This window comes from Falco peregrinus, chromosome Z (genome assembly GCF_023634155.1).
Source record: "Falco peregrinus isolate bFalPer1 chromosome Z, bFalPer1.pri, whole genome shotgun sequence".
NCBI classification, from domain to species: domain Eukaryota; kingdom Metazoa; phylum Chordata; class Aves; order Falconiformes; family Falconidae; genus Falco; species Falco peregrinus.
In genome coordinates this window covers 75,581,760-75,602,592 of record NC_073739.1, presented here as the reverse complement: position 1 = coordinate 75,602,592, position 20,833 = coordinate 75,581,760, and the positions used below count along the sequence as shown (strand labels likewise).

The 20,833-nt window shown below is 46.5% G+C and overlaps 1 protein-coding gene across 12 annotated transcripts in view; it reads right to left on the bottom strand.

The window, feature by feature from the left end:
- Window positions 1–689: 689 nt before the first annotated feature.
- The window catches only part of FAM219A (family with sequence similarity 219 member A), a 103,079-nt gene continuing 82,935 nt past the window's right edge, over window positions 690–20,833 (bottom strand). For 9 of the 12 annotated variants that reach the window (XM_055790701.1, XM_055790706.1, XM_055790703.1 and 6 more), the window contains 4 exons: window positions 15,608–15,710; window positions 11,333–11,413; window positions 10,914–10,968; window positions 690–9,716 (listed from right to left, as the gene is read on the bottom strand). In XM_055790701.1, coding sequence (XP_055646676.1) covers window positions 9,558–9,716; window positions 10,914–10,968; window positions 11,333–11,413; window positions 15,608–15,710 — 398 coding nt within the window. In that variant the 3' untranslated portion in view covers window positions 690–9,557. The remainder of the gene's footprint in view (window positions 9,717–10,913; window positions 10,969–11,332; window positions 11,414–15,607; window positions 15,711–20,833) is intronic. The other 3 variants (XM_055790702.1, XM_055790707.1, XM_055790710.1) reach the window with 1 other exon arrangement.

Genomic DNA, 20,833 nt, shown 5'->3' with positions numbered 1-20,833 from the left:
ATTTTCACAGCCTGCCGGTCTCTTCTGAGCCAGGCTTAGGCTTTCCACTGGAGGGAAGGGTGGATATGGAGGTGCCTACCCGCTGCCCCAGCTCCGTGGCCTTGGAGCACCCCAGGGCACAGATCTGGGGAGTACGGCTCTGCAGAGAGGTAGTCCAAGCCTCTGTTTTGGGGGGACTAATCTTGCACTGGACTGCCTGCCAGCATGGGCCACTGGCTCCCCCACAGCTGTTCCCTGTCCCTGGCAGTCCCTGGGGTTTCCAGCTGCTGGTGATGGACATTAAAATCAGTGCTTGGCTCTCATGCCAACAACCCTGAGCGGCAGAAATGGCTGCAATGCTGGAGAAAACATTACTTCACCCATCGGTGTTGTACAGACGCAGCATTTCTTTCCGCTTCTGTCTCAGCTCAGACGCAATGGCTGGGTGCAGCCTGCATGCCTTCCTGAGGCCTTGGGGAGAAGCTTCCCAAATGCTGGCTGGGGGCTGGCTGGCCCTGGTGGGTTTACCTGGGCCATACAGCGCAGCTCCACACCAGCCGCTTCCTGGGCTCAAGCAGGCCAGTGTTGGCCACAGTGTGAAGGCTGGCACCCCGATTTCAGTATCTGTGACCGCTGTGGGCTCAGAGGAGATGGTGCAGTTCATACCCTCTCATCCCGGTTTGCTCCAATGAAAAAGGCTGGCAGGCTGGTTTTCATATGTATGCTTTTTAATATCATTAATTCTGTTAACACTACACACAACCAGTAACAATGATAAATACTGCAATGGAAATGTTAAAAAAAATATTACACGTTTCCTGTTTTTGGAAAAAACAAAACAAAACCCGCACAGTTTTAAATAAATTAATGCATAAAACTGATGGTAGAAAAAAGAAAACCAGAAAGAAATCACAACACAACTGATCTGTTTAAGGCAATACTCTACGCAGACGGGAACAGAAGTACAACAGTGTGCTACATGTTCTGAATGAGGAAAAAAGAAAGGAAAGAAAATCCATAAAAGATGCAGATTGATGCTTCAGGAGTGAAAAAGCTCCTAAAACCAGATAATAAAACCAATGGCCAAGTTAAGTGCAGCATTAATACGCTCTGCATGTCAAATGATTAGCAGGTTCCTAACATGGACTAAGGTCAAGCTACAACAAATTTATCTTCCTAATTAAAAGGTTATTCAGGTCAAACCCTACGTTTAACTCTACTTTACATTTGGCTGTTTCAGCTATGTTTCACTATATGCAAGGCCAGCCAGAAATTTATCCCCTTCTTTTAAGATTAATGCAAAGGTTGGGAGGTGTTTCCTCCTGAAAGATATTTCCATTAAATACATCCAAAATGGATCTTGCTTTTGGTGATCCTGAAATATCTCCCATAGCCTCTTCCCCTGGGGTGGCAGGTACCGCACGGGGAAAGGAGGCCTGGGAAGCGTTTGCTTGGGTTGCGTGTTTTCCAAGCTGAGGACACTAAATGGAAGTGCAGATCTGATCTGTGCTCAGAGGAGTGCCATTTCCCTGTCTGCCAGAAATGTCTATTTGGAGCCTGCTGAAAGCACTTTGCCAGCATAAGAGAAATGCAGCCTTGTATCCAGGCTCTGGATACAGCCACGATGTTCGCTGTTAAGATTAGTGCAAAGCTCCATACCTGCCTGGACAGCCAACAAACCCCAATTATTAATGCAGCCCAGAACTTAGCCACTGGAAGGTGGACAATAATCATAATGCCAAAAGAATCCCCTTCTTCCTCCAAAATAAAAGAAAAGGGACAGTAGCCAGTTTCTGCCAGCTTCCCCTAGTGGATCCCCATCAACTATGCATGACTGACAATGCCAGATCTCACCAGCATTGACCCAGTACCTTCCCAGTAAGGTGCATGTCTGCAATGTGCTGCCAGGGGTAAAGAAGCTTCTTGGGACGTGGTCAGAGCCTCCTGTATTGCCCTGCTAGAGTGCATGCGGAGGAAGCTGTGGTACACAAGGAAAGAAACTCAAGCAGAGTGAAGGCCAGCTGTCTGGGCTGCCTTGGGTTCAGGTGGGAGAGTGGTATGCAGAACTGGGCTGAGAGTCACTTTGGTGCAATTGCCTCTGATGCTCATCACTAGTGCATGGGGCAGGGGGAAGGGCTGGCGACAGCTGCTTTGAGAAGAGTGGAAGGAGGATGTGTGCAATATAACAAGGCTTGCAATTCTAGGACTGACCACTGGACATGGATAATGAAGATTACCTGTGACAACTAGCTACCCTTCTACCATCGCTGCTCCTTCTGCCACCCACTTCCTGGTCTGATTCTTCTTCTTTGGGAAGCCATGGCTGCTTGGCATGATGGCCAGTGCTGACTCTCCCACCACAGTCCTCACACAGCACATGGGGTGACTCAGCTACAGATGTACAATGAGGTCTGGAAGTCCCATGTTAGGCACAGACCAGCTCTGATGTGAGTAGCACCTGCTTTCAGACCCTTCAGAAAGCTGTTTAATGGTGGCTCATTTCCTTTATTAAACTGAAAGTCCCATAACGTCTGTTGAAGGATTAAAAATGGTTAAAAATGTGCAAAAAGGGGGGGAACACCCCAACCTTCTGAATTTTCACCCCTGCAAAGACTTCATCCTCTGCAAGAGTCTTTCTTTCTGCAGGACTACAGCCCTACCAGTGTGTCTTACAGTACCGTGCCCCAGCACAGCAAGAGCACAGCCGACAGGCATCCCACTGGCACCTCTGCTGCAGGTCTTCCAGCACACACCAGGAGCACGTGGGCTGGCAGGCCTGGGACCTGGTGCTTGGGTCCCAGACCTCCCGCAGCATTGAGACTGGCAGGGTGAAGGCAGCTGGCTCAGCTTGCTGGATCACACCAAGGTTTTGCACTAGCCTGGTGAACTCTCAGCCCCATGGCCTTCAGGTGGGTGAAAAGAAATCCCAGCCTGCTCTCTGTCTCACCCACCGTCATGTTTGCTGGATCTCCCGCTCGTCTGATGTTTGCCTTGAGTTTGTCTCAGGACAGAGGCAGCTACAAGCCAAATACAGCTGCTACTGTGGCTTTTCTGTGCAAAGAAACTGGCCAAGGAAGTCTGTGAGCTGGGGATGGAGATGGTGAAAAAACGAGAAGGGCTGTTGTGAACAGAGCTTGTCCAAGTCTTCCAGTTGTCTCCATGCATCTGTATTACATCTCCCAACAAACTGCATCTCCCAAATCATGCAGGCTTGAGGAAGGTGGGTAACTATGGACTTGTAGATTTGTGGGGTACAGAAGCAAGATGGCAGTCTGGGTGGAGAGCAGTGCTTGCCAGTGAGCTCACCTGAGGCCACTGGTAGCTAGGGTAGAAATGCTGCTATGGGAGGGTGAACATCTTGGGAAGTAACAGGACTTATCTAAGCATGGTCTTTCGATGGCCTTTTCATGTCCTGGTGCCTACTGTGCTCGTTTCCAGTGATGTATCTCAGACAGCCACATTTTAATGAAGCTTCTTTTGTACCTTCCACTCCCTGATGCAATCCCACTGCCTGTATCACCATTTGTTACAATGGAAATGGCTCCACAGACCAGACATAACCAGCCTGGTGGGCTCCTTTCAGGAGCAAATCCATCTTCTGCTGCAGCAGCATTTTCTGCTCAGAGAAAGGCTCAGCACCACCAACAGTGGCAAATGGATCTAGGAAGCAAAGGGAGGAGGCTGCTCTCCACAGGCACCAGGGAAGGCTGCAACCTGTCCTGCCAGGGTCCGTGCCACTCTGCGACATGGCTTGCTGCACGGCTGCATGGGCCACAGTGCTCTGCTCCATGTAATCTCCATTAGTCCCCAACATTTGCCTCCCCAGAAAGCTGTGAAAGCAGTGCTCAGCCAAGCAAGCAGTTAGCTGCTGTGATCCTGCGATTGCCACCAATGTCAAGGCCGGCAAAGGAGGGGACATAATTTTTTGGAAGCAATGCAGCAGCTCTGCTGCATAATTACAGGGAGTTAAAATACAGGTGCCAGCTGCTGTGAGAAACCTGCATTAATCTTCCATAGGTAATCCCAGGTCACAGCCTCTTCTTCTATGCTAAATTGCTGGCCCTTCTGCTTCAGGGCTTGTGTGGCTTTTTAACAGAGGTGGGTTTGTCTGACGAGATGTGGTTCAAGGTTTGGTGCAATCTCTCTCACAGGAAAGCCCTGAAAGGATTTGACAAGGATGCAATGTTCTCCTACAGGTGAAAAGCACCTTAAAATGACCTTCCCATGCCTTCCCCTTAGGCTCAACCTAGCCCAGCTTGCCCTGTGGCACTGCCCATCTATGCAGATGTTTCTTTGTAACATGCAGTCTGTACTTGCTGAGCCAAGCAGCAGCCAGGTGACAAAGCCTACCTCATTCTAGGTAAGAGTGGCTATACTGCATGGGAGCTTGAATGGAGAATGGAAAAGTCAAGGAAAAGCCCAGGCAAAGCTGGCAGTTTATACCCTCAGATGATTACGTGGAGGCTAAAAGAAAGAGCATGAAACAGATGTGGGAATATCCCAAATGAGCCCTTCAGTGCTCTCTTCCCCCTCATCAGTACTCACTATCCCAGCTGCGCTGCTAAGTTCCCTAATTCTGCTAGCAGGGGATGGTGCTGTTGGGCCACCGTATCTTCTTACATGTTCCCTGTGGCAGCATGCGGATTGAGAAGCCAGTTGTGTGACAGCCAGCTGCCAAATAGCTGGGAAACACATCCTTGCCAAACATCTTCCTCCGAAGCTGTTTAATCTCTCTACTAACCTCCACCCCGCAGCCTTCTGGCACATGCAAGCAACATCAGAAGGTGGTAAACAGAGGGAAAGCAAAGTAGTACTTCGAAAAGATGAGTAAAAATTCTATAGCATGCTTTTCACATCTTGCTTGCAGAGCTATCCTATCAGCAGGGCCTGTTACACACTCGGCAATGCCCGTGCAGGGTGGTGGTATCATCTTGGGAAGGCAGGTTTCTTCCCTGTGCTGCAGAAGGGAATGGACATCAAGAGGGGATGTGACTTGCCTGAGGTTAGAGCAAACACGTACCACGTGCCAACAGCAGCAAGGGACCCCAGATCTCATTTCTGAGACAGTTTCTGTTAACAGTTCCTCAGACTTTCTGCAGTTGTATTTGGCTGTGGTGCCAGCTCAGGGACATGGTGTTTCTGGTGTGTGCATCTGAAAGCAAGCTTTGCTCCTTGCTGGTATCAGCACTGCACTGAGATAGATTAACTCGGACAACTGGGATCTGCCCTAGGCCAAGACAGCACTTGGCAACATTTCTCGTTACTGCTTGTTTTCATTTTCCTGTCATTCCATCTGGTGCCCAGCTGGGTCCTTCCTTTCTTCAAAAGCATCTTCATGTTTCTGTTGAGTCACATACAGGGCGCTGCACTTTTCAAGTCTCCTGCATGCCATTGTACAGCTTTGCAGGCCAGCCTGAGGACAGACTCAGCATGGAGAGGAAAGGATTTTGCTCAGGATTGCAGACCAAAGTGTCAGCCAGCACACAGCTGAGCAGGGGCTATTCTTTTGGGAAAGGAGCTGGAGAGACAAACCAGAAGCATCTGAGTCGATCCTGTCCATGGGGAGCATCCTGAAGTCCCTTTCAAAGTCCATGCAGCAGGCTTGGTCACCTGCTTTTGTGGTTGCAAGGCATCTGCAGGCAAGACGGCCAGAACAGAATAGCAGACCCAATGGCCAAATATATGTGTTGGGGATGGACATGCAGCAGTGTCAGACATGATCCAGTGGCTCTTCCAAGGGTTGGCTTCATGATATGTCCAATAAAACATCAATGAGCCTTTGGGATGGTCACCTGGATATTAGCCTCCTTTAAGCCAAAGTTTATGTACAACCACCAGAAAAGCAGACTATCTAAAGACCTTCCTCAACACTAGGAGGATGTTCCTCCTCACACAGACATCTGGAAATGGGGAGTTTGTGGACTAGAGAGACAGAGTTGAGTGCTGAGATCCTGGAGTTCAAAGCCAGCTCACATTAAAGGGCAAAATCAACATCTGATAGAAGGAAAGGACTTGCTTAAACTTAGTAATTTGGTGACTCAGATTACATAAAATCCTAACAGAAAGCCAGTCTGGCTTTAGGAGGCATCAAATGCAAATTCCTTTGTGGAAGCACCAGCATCAATATCCTTAAATCCTGTTTGCATGGTAATTTAGATGGACAGTGATGCAGTGTTTCATAATCCATGGTGCTTCTCCCCTTGGTATTCTGTATGCAGCTTTGGACCGAGAAGACCATCTGGTTTGGTGCACAGACTGGAATAAGGAACAATTTGCTTTCTTGCATGCAATCTGCATTCAGGAGAGTGCCTGGCAGCTCTGCAGATTTTAGGGCTTGATAATGCTGCAACAGAGAGTCAGGACTGTGCTCTTTGCTTTTGCCTTCTCCAGGCCACGGCAGCAGACAATGGCCTAAGAAGGGCAGTGCCAGAACGGCCATGTATCTATACACCTTCCCAGGAAGTCACCACAGCATAAGCTCCAATGAGGGCACAAAGAAAACCTCTGGCTGAAGCAAAAGTCTGAACATGAGACCAGACAGTGGGAGCCAGCCCAATCTGCAGTTAGTAGATACTGACAGGCTGTCTGCCATATTCCATAACAAGCCAACAAACATGCCACATGGTCATAACCTGCTTAAGGGGCTGCGGTTCAGAAAGGTTAGTGTTCAGTTTTCTATGGTAGCCACATGTGCATTGCCTTAATCCATTCAGCCTTCCTGATAATGACCCTACACAGGTAACAACTTTTCCCCACCCTTTCTACTTTATTCCCCTAATAAAATATATGAACACAAAGCATAGAGAGGAGAAGCCAAAAAATTGCCATTTTATGGTCCTGTACTGTCATGCCAAACCAGCTATTTGTGCAACCAACTCCTGTGCGCAGGGAAAAACACTTGGCTTGTGCTTCGGCCTGTGTTTGGAGGAAGCACTGAGTGCTTAACATTAACATTAATCTCCTTCCCTCCCTACTTTTCTAGGGCTGCGCTAGAAGCAGGTGCACATCACACAATGCAAAGGGCTGAGGGCAGTTTCAGGGCTGCAGGCTCGAGGAATGCCTGAGGGCGTATGGCAGGCAAAAACCAGCAACAGGGGTAATAAAAGGACTTGGTCGTGGTGCCACGTGACAGTGGTTATCAGTTCTTCAGAGAGGAGGTGTTAACCCCGGGAGATAGTGTCAGCAAACCTCATTCTGTCTTAGACTCAACATGACGGCAGCATGACAGAGACCTGTGAGACCTGCAGTCCTCCACAGCTGACCCATGCAAACAGACAGCTTGTTGCTCTAGCAGGCACACTGAAATGCTCCGAGCTCCTGAGCAAGGGCTGTGGGAAAGGCTGAACGTCTGCAGCCTGTCTGCAAGGCACGGAGACTGACCCAGGAGGATAAATGCAATGACAACACTGCATGGTACCAATGCTGAACTGCAAAATTTCTCCTTAGAAAAGCAAAGCTTTAGAGACTCAGTCATGTCCTATAGGATTTGGTTTGATCATGGTGCTTCTGTTAGTTTTTGACTATATTCCCCATTGAAAAAAGACTCCTTAAGGAATGTTTTTTACCTTTCATCTTTTCTCTCTACACTGCATTGTTGGAGCTCTTACCCCACCTCCAGACAACTTGCTAACCTCAGCCTGAGCTGTATTTTGGAAATATTTCCCCTCAGCATTACCAGATGGTGAGAAAGGGGGAGGAATTCACTTGAGGGACACTCTTCCTAGAGGAGCTGCTAAGTTAGCCAGCACTTCTGCATTAGGAGGCAGGGATGCCCAGCAAACAGCATCACTCAGTCCTCTTTCTATGGCCTGGAGCCAGGGTGGCAGTGTGCTGTTTGAAGGAGGGGGAGCAAACATAGCTTTAGCAGTTACCCGTACCAGCTAGTGAATAATAAGGAATCTTGAGTGCCTGGTCTTTTGCTCACGCTGTGGATGTTACTATGCTTTGCACCGCACAGAGTGAAACACCAGGATGTTAAATCCTAAACCTCCTAATCATGAAGAGGACTTCTTAAAGACTCAACTCACCTCATGGAGTTTTCAGATGGGGGATCTCTCTGTCGAGGTGGAGCTCAGGCTCTGCCTTGTGACTCAAGAATTCTGATGGAAGCTCAGAATTGCCCTTGCTTTTTCCCTTCCCCAGGCTATGAAGTAAGTGATGACCCAAGGCAGGCAGTCCTTCCTCCTGGCAGGACAGGGAAATACAGGGTCCTGCCAGTGGCAAAGGATTTCAATACTGAGAAAAACGCCATCCCATCCCTCAGGTGAGCCCCACATACGCTGAAGCCAGCTTCGTAAGAGCGGCCAGGAGTGGACATGTTTCCTAATTCCAGAAATTTGCATTCAAAACAATCTGCTGGTGAACTATGAATTCAGTCCAGCAATCTAAAGTAACACTAGGTTTCCTGACTATTCCAGCACCAAATAAACACAACTGCTTCCAACACAGGACCTGACGAAACCTGATTCTCAAGCGCGCAGAGACAGGATAAACAGTAGTTTCCTCTCATGTTTGATTTGAAGCTGTTAATAATCCTGCTGTTGCTGAAAACTCCCCTAAAGTCTGACATCACCACACAGATGCCTTCAGTGTTAAAAAATCTCTCCCACAGGTACCAAGAGATGCAGTGTCAAGAGAATATCAACAGTCAAGCACTGTAAAAATGTGCTTTCTTCAACTAGCTTTGCTGGCACTGACTTTCAGACTGTACAGCTCTAGTCCTGTCTCACACAGGACTCATTTTTTCTGAACTGAAAAAACTTCAAGATTTTTGGAAGCAGATGAGTCTCACGGGAATTAAATATAGGCTGAATTCAGTATACGTGACTGGACTGAACTCAGGAGTATGGTACTCTCGGGCAAGGACTGAATCTGTGAAGAGCACAGATGGATTGTAGATTGAATCTAATTGTGTTTGATGATAATTTAACTTGGAGCTAAGGGTAGACTGCATTGGATATGTGACATGACAGCTCTAGCTAGTACTGACTCACAGTGAAATGCCACTTATTTGTCCTCTTTGAAAAAGTATGAATTGTGTCATGCTAGTCCTGGCTAGCCTTACCATAAGAAAGGAAGCCCTACTCTGTTCCCATTCCTGTGCCCCAGTTACAGTGTAGTTTTGATTATACAAATTAAAGAGGTTTAGTGAATGAATTAAGAACTGACCTCCTCTCATAGGTAAAACCCCCTGACACCTCAGACTCACCCCTGATCTTGCAGATGGATTGGTTTCAGTGGGCAGGATTACCTGCAGCCCCATCTGACCCTTCCCATTCTGGAATAGACACTTTACAAAACATCCCCAGTGCCTACACAAACCAAGAAGGTATTTCTGGACCCCTCTGCATTCACGCCCCAGACCAGTCAGTTCTTCCAGGCACTGCCTGGTACTTTGAGCAACTCTCTTTTGTTTAACCATAGTTTAAAATAACTTATCACCCAATCATAAAACAAATTTTTTGGTTTCTCCTGGCTCCATGAACACAAAGAGGTGCACGTCCTACCATAGGAGGAAGCAATGGCTGTTAAGTTTTACAGTTATAGTGGAAAGCACTGATCACAGCCTGCCGGCCTCACTACTGGATGTGACAGGCGGTGGAGGAGGTGGCTTGGCAACACATGCAGGTAGGGTTGACCGATTTAGGGGGGATTAGGTCAAGGTCCTCGTCATCTGGGATCTCATCTAACCGGTACCCATCCTTTAGCAGCTGGATGTTCAAGTCTTGGTTGATCTGCTACAGACAAAGAGACAAACAGTCAAACACTTGAGACTTGTTACTTCTGATGGTCAGAAGATAAAGGAGGTCCCTTATTCTGGAACGTATTTCCCCATCATTAGCAGCTGTCCCACCAATGCAGAGTCCCAGTTTTCAACCACAGGTGAGAGCTGCCTTCTGTTCTAGCTTCTTCCAGAACAGGAATACCTACACTGAGGTATTCCAGAGTAGCGAGCTGATACATCATTTTATTCTGGAGTAACCTTTCCATGAAGATGAGCCCTCATTTAAAGTAATGTAATAATAACGTTAATAAACCAGCTAGCAGCTGGGCAGTCCCTCCTCTCAGTCCGGGGCACACTATGGCAGCTGAAGGGTGGTAAAGCCTCTGGGCTCTTCATAATCTCAGGTTCAAGTGCTGTCCAACCAAATCTGGGTGAACAACAGTTCATCAGGGCCCAGAGATGGCCCAGATCATTTGATCTGGTTCCTGCTCTTGGCTGTTTCTCTGTGTTTCAGACATATTTTGCCCAGGGAAGGGATACAAGAGGGAAGAGTTCCCAGCAGCTTGTGTGCAGAATGGCTGCTCAGCACCCTGGATGTAAAATCAGATCCCGCAGGAGCAGTAGGCAAAGGCTGAGCAAGTAACTTAGAAGACTTTGGAAATATGTTTCAGAAACAATGCAGAGGGATTAACAAGCCTGAGCTTCCTGCCTTTTCTCTTTGCAAGGGCAAGAGTTCACATGTGCAAGTCCTCCCTGGGATTTCTGCCTGCTCCAAGTAAACATGCACTGGGTGACTCTGACGGCCCCAAGAACTGCAAATCACAGCACACCCTTACATGCTTTATTTGTGTCCTTGGCAAGCACACGGGTGCTGAGCTGGCAGGACAGACAAGTTGCTGTTTTTGCAGCACATGGGCTAACACTGCAGGACTAAGCAGAACTGGGAAAAGCCTAAGTGAAGCCAAAGGTAGCTGTGAAAACAGCCGGCAGGCAGATCTCTGTGCCACAGCAGTGAGGGGATGGAGCCAACTGGATCACCAGGGAAGAAAGAAACATGACACAGTTTCTGCTGTGGCCCCTTTCAGACTCACAGACCACTGGTAAATTAATTGTGTAGCCATTTCTGGCAGGGCAAGGCCACTCTAAGCTGTTTCTGGCTGCTCTACTATTAGAATTCATGGCGAGGATGGCAGAAAAGAGTATAACTCACCTCAGCTGACGAGTATCCCGAGGAGGAATATCTGGACATGTCAAAGTCATCATCACTGCAGGGAAGGACAAGATACAGCAAAGAAGGAAACAGTTAGAGAGACCTGTATTCCCTGGTTAGCCCTACCTTTCTCGTGCCATGAAACTGTCATTGAGACACAGAGAAGTTACATCAAGGGAACCTGGAGAGCAGCTTTCATCTGTGACCCTCAGATCGTTCCATCTCAGTGCTCTTTACTCAAGTCCCTTCCTACTTGTTTACACACACAGACCAGTTACAGTATATGCCAAAGGGCACAGTAAGAAAGAGCGTGAGCAGCTTGCAGGAGCAGTTTCAGCAGGAGTTAACTCAGTGCTGCACTCTGGCATGAAAACTCACTTGCACCATAATGTACATCATCTTATTAACCCTTTGCATACCTGTCCGTATCCAGGGCTACCAGTGGCTTTTCATCTGGACTCTGGTCTAACGATGAATAGCCCTTATTGGGAACGACGAGCCTGAAATAATTAAACATTGTCCGTTAACCACACAGAAAAGCTCAGTACCACACATAGTTTAGGGCAAACGTATATGATAGTTAGGCTTTTCACGCTTCACTTCCTTGCAAGCCCTCCCCTATCGCTGAAGACGTTTAAGTGAGTGCAATTCAGAAGAAGCGAGTTGTATCTCTGGGTAGCTTAGAGCAGCTTCACAGGGATGAACACTGGACATGCCTTGGGAACATGCTTCTCGATGGAAGAAAAAACATTGGGACACTCTGTGCTTCATTCTGGTGAACCTGTTCAGCTAGCACTGCTTGTGGTATCGGATTGCTTATTTTTGTGTTGCCTTTTTTTCCCTGGCAAAGAGTACATCACACTAGCAATAAGCAAATAGGAGAAGGAGGCTAGGGGAATGCCGAAGCTCAGTGCTCCCGCTATTCTGCTATTGGAAATCAGGAATGTGGTCTTTCTGCCTGGGTCCCTATGCAGCCCCTGCCAACACAACACTTCTGAGGTCTTAGTCCTAAAATTAGTAATGAGAGAAATATGAGCTGGTGGGTGCAGTGTAAGAGCCCAGACAGACTAGTACTTTTAAAATGCCATTATTTTATAATGACTTTCACTTCATCAAAAGTTTTAGAAAAGCTGACAATGACTTTGCACCTTTAATTGCCTGAGAGAGTCTGTGAAATGGAAAGCAGGCTTCAGAGCTTCTATGGTAAGGAAAATGCATAATACGATGGTATCTAGCTCACAACACAGCTCTTTCATCCACAAAACTGCACAAAGACTTTGGTTCATATTTAAAGTAAGATCAACCAAACTGAACAAATTGATTAAGATTCCAGGTTCAGCAGGTGGGAACTGTAAGAGTGATGAAAATCTCCTCGTTCAGTGGATTAACTCAGGTTTTCTCCTAAATGAAGAACTGGTCTTTAATAACACACAGTGATGCAAAATGATGCTTCACTAAGAGTTTGGGAAATACAAATCTAAAGACAATAATCCATCTCACCTGTGCTTCAACTGCTCTCTAACTACCTGAATTATTTTTTTTTTTGCTTCTCCTCATAAAACTTCAGGAAGCCATTACAATTTTAGCAATGCAAAAGCCTGTCAGTCACTGAAGATGGGCAGGCTCAGGGTGAGTAAAATATACCAAAGGTTATCACAAAGCAGATATATAGATCCAAAACTAGTTGTATTTTCTTACTGTGTTCACTGAAGAAATTAATTTTAAGACTGATGCAGAATTTCCAACCTGATACATCAGGGGACTGGAGAAAATGGGGTCCACCTACAAAATGCAATACCCCTTCTCAGAGCACGCAATGGTCCTTCTGCTCCTGAAGCATGTAAGAAGGAAGTAATGAAGCAAAGATATCTGGAAATGAACCTGTGATCTGGCGGCAGCAGCCTGCCCATACAGATAGCAGAAGTACTGACTTCCATTCTCACTCTCCAATTTTCAAGTCCCTGTTTCATATATACTCACTGACATTTCTTACTGTATCATGAGCAACCAAAGCACTATCAGGGGATCTAGAAGAAGAACCCTTTGTGGTGCTATTTACTTGATTAAAAAAACATCACTACATCTTTTTCTTGAGAAACGTCTTTTTTCTTAGAAACACAGAACTTCAAGTTTTCTGCAACAGACAAAAACTGTGATAATGTCTTTGCTCAGATCAAAGTCTTTCCCTTGCATCTTGATTGTCCTCATTTTCACTTCCCACTGTCCCTGAACAAAGCCAGGTGGCAGTCATAGCTGCTTTCATCCACAACTGTCCCAGTATGAGCTTCTTGTCTTGGTGTTCTTGCTCACAACATTGAATATGTTCTGACACAAATCCAGGTTTAGGTTATTGTCAGAGTGGACTGCAATTACCTAGCTGTGCCCAAGTGGTGCGGATGGTGGTGTGGGCTCTGCCTGTGCTTGTAGCAAGTGTGCCAGCATCACTCCAACCTTGTTCATGTTTTATTTGCTCTTAGAAAGACTGTGCATGTTGTGGATTCAGATCCTTTCACCTTTAAGGCTGGCCATGTCCCTGCCTCAACAGAAGACTGAACAGTGAAGGCACTGCTTGGTACCAGAGGCTGGATATCAGAAATTCATCCAGATAATACAGAACAGAAGCCTTGGGGAAGGAGGAAGAGGAGGAGTAAAGACTACGAGATGCAATGTGGTTTGCCTGAATGAAGGAAAACATATTTGATGAGAACAGAAAAACTGTTAAAAAGGGGGGAATGGCTTTATTTTATTACCCTTCTGCAGAGACCAGAGGAAGCCAACAGTTCAGACTTCAACCATAACCTGGGCATTTTGCAGTGTATCCCACTGGAGTATCTCCTGCTACATTGCAACCGTTACACTGTGAAAAGAAGCTGCTTGAACAAGCTTGTGGCATTTCTGCCTTCCTGGGGTTGCCCTGTCTCTGACAAGATAGACCGAACCATTCTGAGGTATTACTAGGACCGTGCTCATGGTGCAGCTTGGTTCCCAGAAAGCCAAGGCAGCTGGGAGATGAAGGGACTTGGGCTGGTGAGGCAGACACCACTTGGGTTGGTGGGCCAGACATCTCCCAGCCTTATGGGAACAATGGAACTTGGCTACATCCACTGCTAAAACAATGGCTGCAAACCCCTGTTTTGCAGATCCCAAGGGATGATTCTGAAAGCTCTGTAAAAAGTAACCAAGGAGAGTAAGTCCACTGCCAGCAGGCTGTGCTTGGTCCTGAGGGGTCCACACGCTCTCTTAACAGTGCTCAGATATCCACAAATGGAATAAAACCGAGCTGGCAGTTCGAAAGCTTTTGTCAATAGGTGTCACTGCTCTGCTCTTCCCCACTCAAATCACTCTATTGGCAGCTCAAAACCAACCACCTTTCCAAGCAGAAGTCACTAATTTTACAGGTAGGCACCTGTACTTACCCCATCTTCTCTCCCTTACCATCTTTGTCCACTAATTTCAGTGTTTCTATATCTCTTAAGCAGAAAATCTGCTACCATTACTCTCCAGAAGCTAGCATGCAGCCTATTGACAAAAGAAACCAAGTCTTTACATCTTGGATTTGGACTACAAAGAGGAACAGTGGGTGTGGAAAACCCGTCTGAGACTTTGCTGAATTTCTTGCTGCCACAAAGGGCCTGGCTCCTTTATATGGTCTCAATAACCAAACACAGAACAGGGAGCAATGCAGTGTACTCCACCAACATTGCAGGGGCTTACACATAAAACTTGTCAAAGTCCTGGCTGTATTTATGACTACTATTTTGGGTTTTGGGAATTAATGTGAAAAAGGAACTTCATCTGTTGAATGTGTTGCATATGGAGAGGCTCTAACCTGCAGCTCCTATTCTGCTTAATGTATGATTCCATAATACTTAACCCATGCAACTCTCCCATTCATCCATAAACACCCAACATTCATGCAGATTCTTCCGTCATTTTAGGTGAGGTGCTTCACTAAAAACTGCCAACTTTGTAGTATCATGCAAAGCATGCAGTTGTGTGGGCTCAGGGGGGTTCTTGCCTCCTGAACACAGGTAAGTGATACACTGGTGTACTGAAGGTTGCCAGCAAAAAATATAAAGACTCTAAAAGAAAGTATTCAGCTAGGAATGTCTTTGTTTACAGTGGTTCATAGCACTGCCTGTCATGATGTGCCAAAACAGCTCCAGCAAAGCATGACCATGCTGTTCAGTGTGGAGGAGGTATACAGCAAAGCAACAGAGATGGATTATTTACAAGCCTTAAGTCAATCAGTATGGGGAAGGGTCATCATCAAAAAGAAGCAGGGGAACTACTGCGATAAAAGCAGCTAAGGCAGAACTAAGCTCTAAACCAGTCTGTCTTACACAAAGCAGCATCGTACCTCTCCTGCTGGCAGGATTATGTGTTACATGACGGTACCCAGAACATGCAAGACAACTGTTAAAACCCCCCTGATTTTGATCAGGCTGGGCTGCCTCTGCCTCCTGCAGGCTGCAGTGTCACTGGTCCCGGGCTCAGCTGTCCCTACATCTCCCCAGGGGATGGGATGCGATGCAGCACTGAGCATTTGGGCCCGCCAGCTCTGGGAAGGGCCATGACTGCTCTCACAGCGTATTTGGCAGTAGGTAAATCACAACGAACATCATCCTTGCCCATCCTAAGGCCATTAGGGACTGCAGCTTAGAGCACAGCTGAGTGCTTTGCCAGCCTTTTACCTTGTTCGTGCCATCACATTGTTCTTCTTGGGCTGCTGATTAACTGGGCTTCCCATGTTGCCATTCTTCAGGGATCCCTTCCGAGCCAGCTCTCTCTGCTTTTCTGCATGTGGAATACAAAGGGGAAAAGCAAAATTAAGGCAACAGCCTGACTGGCCACGATACATCTGCAGAAACCCATATTTGAGAGCAGCAAAAGGCACAGCTGGATCAATAGCAAAGACCATGAGCTTTCCACCTCACAAGGAGGAATAGTGCAAAGGCTGGAAGAGCTGTGTCTCATTGCCTCCAAGGTCACCACGGCCTAAAACTGATGTACACTGTCTCACAGCAACTTGCTGACAATACCACACTCAGACGGTCACAGAGCTTCTGGATGAGACTCAGCTGAGGCAGAGAAAGGGCACAGGCCTTGTCTCTGTCTGCACCCAGCTGCTGCATGGACCCTAAGACTGTGCTTTGTTCTGGGCAAGGGAATTTATCTTTCTACCTTTTCTCCTCCTGTTGAGGCTGCCACTTAGGGACCCTGAGGGGAGAGAAATGTGTCTCTCCATCAAAGCCGCACAATCACTTAGTATTAGTCTAGCCTAACTTGACATCAGGCCTGAGTTATTACTGTTTCCCTAGATGGCAGCTCACCAGACTTAACACACCCTACAGCTGAAAGTGTTGCTGCCTTCCCTGCTTCTCTTCCTGGCAATCTGTTATGTCTCCCATGTATCTTTTTCTTTTATCTCACACTGATTCTTGGGAGCTTGCCTTCTTCATTTCTAAAAACAATGTGAAACATTTTGCAGCTGCATTTTTAAACAGCATATTGCTTGCTTGAATTTTCAGAGTGTGTTCTACTCACTGTTGAAATGTACTTAAAATGCGGACACTACATCGAGCTTTCCTTATGTATTAAGCGCAAGAGGGGATTTAAATTAGCTTCTCCTTTAGCAGAGAGAGACTATTTCTCTTAATAACTTCTCACCACAGCATCACAACTAGAACTGAGGTCCTGAAGTTAAGCCTTCTGCAGGTATACAGTGTCTGTGCTGTATTAATATGGCCCCACCTCCAGCAAGGATAGGAGCCCATGCATGATGGGTTTTCATATAAATAACATTCAGTTTTCTGATTCAAAGTCCTTCCTTGTTCCTTGTGGTAAATCAGTTGGGCTGAGTTGGCAATCAGCTGCAAATTTGAGTTAACTGCCCCAATCTCATCCTGCAATGTCAGGCAAAGTTTGCAGGGAAAATCTGATTGTAGGGCCAGTAAGGCAGGAAAGGGACTGGTTAAAAATGTTCTCCAGAGTGTGAGAAAATGTTGGGAACTATTTTTTGTGGCATGCCTGAATAATAGGGGTTTACCAGACTGCTTGCTGGGGAACATGAACAGTGAATTTGTTTTGCTTCTCCTTCCCCTCCAGTGTGTGAAATGTGCTCTTGCAGATTTTATTCCCCTTGGAGAGAAAAGCACCTTTTCCCACTTGTCATGGAAACATGGTGTGCCTACCAGGGCGTGCAAGTGCAAGGTGGGCCATCTCTGTCCCTTCCACGCAGGTAAAAGCAGGGGCCACATGTCCAAAGCTGGTTTTTTTGAGGGACAAATAAGCAGCAGAGATACCTAGAGATCACGATGATGAGCACGGCTGAGGAACCTGCAGAGAAGAGTACATACTCCTACAAACCATGCCCAGCCCTGCTCCTGCTGACAGCAGAGGTGAATAAAATGCTCATTGAACTTGGCAGGAAAAGAATCGGATAGTAACTTTCTCTGGCATGAGCAACAAGAGACTAGTACAGAATTGAAGTCAAAACCTTAAATCAGAGTAATTTCTCAGTAATGGAACTTGCAAATGCATTGGTTATCTCTGCCTCCAGAATAAAAGCCTAGTATGTTGCAGGCAACATGAATTTTGCTATTCAAACATAGAGGGTTTTAGGGAGGCAAATGTTTACAGCCCTAAATACAACCCAGCTTCCACCCATATACACAAGAACCTCCAGTGCCGACCACAAATACCCAGTGCTGAGACAAGCTGCCAAGGCTTTAAGAGGCTCTATAATTCACACAAGGCACCTGGCTTAGAAGCAAGGTTACAGGTTTCATTTTCTGTCAAGGCAGTTAAGGCCTGCCTGAGCCTTTTAAATGGACTGATGCGCTCTGCCCCCTGTATTGATTGCTTGGTACAGGCACTAATGCCCTTCTCCAACTCAGCTTACCCACTCGGCTGATGAATCTGGACTTTGGCTAAGTGTGTTTTTCCTCCAGTAGGTCTCTCCATGACTGTTTCTGTGCTGTTACTGAGTATTGCAACATGTGAGTCTGAACAATACGAAATCGCCTTCTTTCATTTATTTAGTGGCTTGGAGTGAACAATTCCAACGCTATGTAAGTGCAGTAGGAACATCCACGTCTGTGTCCCCAGCCAAATTTCCTGACCATGAATCAACAGTTCATCTCCCTCTGGGATGCTGTGAACTGTGAGTCCCTGGTGGCCAAAATGTGATGGTTTCCAGGGGGGATGGGAGGCCTGCTCAGCCCTGGTGTATTACGACAAGCTCCTGGAAGGCAGTAGAGATGCAGGAGTCACATCAGGCTTTGATGCAAAGAAACCTATTATTTGAGCCTCACAAGTATTATGAACGACTGCTACCTTCATCATCATCCAAGGGAGCTTTTGGGTGCCAATCTCCTGCAGTAATTCTGGGCTATAAATTCCAGCCATGCACACCAACCATCAAGTCCATCAGAACAAGGGAGTAGGTTTTCAGCACCTGTTTTCTGTGTGGTGCTTCCTCCTGGTGCAGCAGGTGTTTGTGAACTTCATTTCTAGGTAGCAAGCTCTTTCTCTAGCTTCCAGTTCATCTGTTTTTTGCCCCCGGATGTTTGAAGAGCAGGTTCCCAAACTCTAAGTACCTGACTTCTTTTTGGAAATGTGACTGATTTAGGCACTTCTGAAGATGTTACTTTCAGGGTGCTAAAAGAAAAATTTACACAGACATGGGTACCACTAGGTTTGCTTTAATCACAACTCAGAGTTGGGGCACCACCTCAGTGAGTGGCAGAGAACAAAGGAATATAGCAGAGTTTATATACACTTATCAAATCATTAGTTGATGTCCAAAGTTTTTAGAAGTTTCCTTTGGTCTTGTCAGTTCTGTGAGTCCACCACCTGACCCTGTCCCAGTTGATTCATCTATTCGGTTCCAATATCTGCCTTGGTTCCAAGGTCCTCCTTGGATCATGATCTTCTTTCTGCCTGCTTTAACTCACACAACCCTTCAATCACACTTAGTCTTTGCCCAAGCAATTCCTATTCACATATATTAATTTTTCTAAGAACACCTGCGTTTCTGAGAGCATCTGTGTATAAAAATTGATCATCTATTGTTTTTCTATTCTCCTACTGATTAATTTGACTGGATTGTTAACTTAACAGTCTTGGATTAGGGCTATGGCCAAGGCCTGGTTATGCCAGTTTGCAGCTTCAGCATTTTAGATTTCTTAATTCAAAATACATTTTCTTTAACAGAGGGTCCAACTTTTTAACACATTAATTAATTTCACAAATTAAAGTAGTTCTCATAGAATCTGCATCAACCATCAGGCTAAAGACAAGGTGAGAGAAGGAACCACAACCCACCCTTGATAAGTAAATTGCATTTTTCTTTGAAGTCTGCCCCATCCTGGCTGATGCTACACCCACATAAGCATGAATCCCAAGATCACAACCCTCCACTGACACCACTGTGCTAACCTTTGTGTGAAACCTAGCAACCACACACCTGCGTAATTATCAAGGAATGAAAAGCTAAGATGTTCTTTCCTTCTGGATCATTCCTGACTCTCTGATGTGGTAGTCAAGTACTCCCCACTGGACTTGGATGAGACCTGTGTTCCCACATGTCTCCCCCAGCCTCAAGGCTGCTGCTTAGCTTGAGACATTGAGGGCACAGTCCCACCAGAGCGGACAGGTGTACCTTGTCCTGAGCACTTGGTGGTTTCTGGTACTAGTTGTGAAAAGGGTTTCCATGTCAGTGACTGCTTGTGCTTCCTGCAGCGTTCCAGTATGTGCAGTGAAACTCCAGGAAGGCAATGCAGCTTGATGGAAAATCAGTGCTGACCCTACAAAACTGCCCGATTCTGGGCAACTCTGGGGCACCAGAAGAATGAGGAAGGGTTAACAGGCACTCCTGCCAAATACAGAGAAAATGGGACATACAAGAACAAATCAAAAAACAGAAGACTGATTTCTAGCCACAGGTTATTTTGTGCCTGGTGAGTTTGCTGTTGTGATCAATGGGAAGCTAATACAGCAGAGATACAAGGTGAAGGACAGAGACTTGGGAGATGGGGAAGCCAGAATGAAACAAGGCGGCTCTCCAGCTACTTCAGAGAAATCACTAACTACTGGCAATTTAACAGCAGAGCTCCAATGAAGCTCTTTACATTGCATTTCCAAGTGTTTGAAATAATTTGTTTACCTTTCATTTCACTTGCCTGTTCTACTTTTTACCACTGTAGAATCATAGAATTGTTTAGGTTGGAAAAGACCTTTAAGATCATAGAGTTCAACCATTAACCCAGGACTGCCAAGTCCACCACTAAACCATGTCCCTAACCACCACATCTACATGGCTTTTAAATACCTAGAGGGATGGTGACTCAACCGCTTCCCCAGGCAGCCTGTTCCAATGCTTCACCGCTCTTTCAGTGACAAAATTTTTCCTAATATGCAATCTAAACCTCCCCTCGAGCAACTTGAGGCCATCTCCTCTTGTTCTATCACCCTGTCACCTGGGAGAAGAGACCGACCCCCCCTGCCTACACCCTCCTGTCTGTATTGCCCATGATGGCAATTGCTGAGGGATCTCCCTGTCCTTATCTTGACCCACAAGCTTTTGTTATATTTTCTCTCCCCTGTTCAGCTGAGGAGGGGAGTGATAGAGCAGCTGTGGTGAGCACCTGGTGTCCAGCCACGGTCAGCCCACCACAGATAATCTTCCTAGCTCCATGCTTGAGTGGAGCAAAGCAGCACTAGCTTCTGTTTGAGTGGAGAGCTCGGAGAACACAGACAGATGTGCCGTCAGCCTGACGCACTGGGGAATTTGGCTGCACCAGTTCCACTTAAGCTAATCCTGGATATTGTGTCAGAAGAGGAACCCATGGAGCGGCACATGCCTGTGTTTGTGTGTGTGTGTGAGGAGGTGGTTCACGATCCTCTTGACACCACTA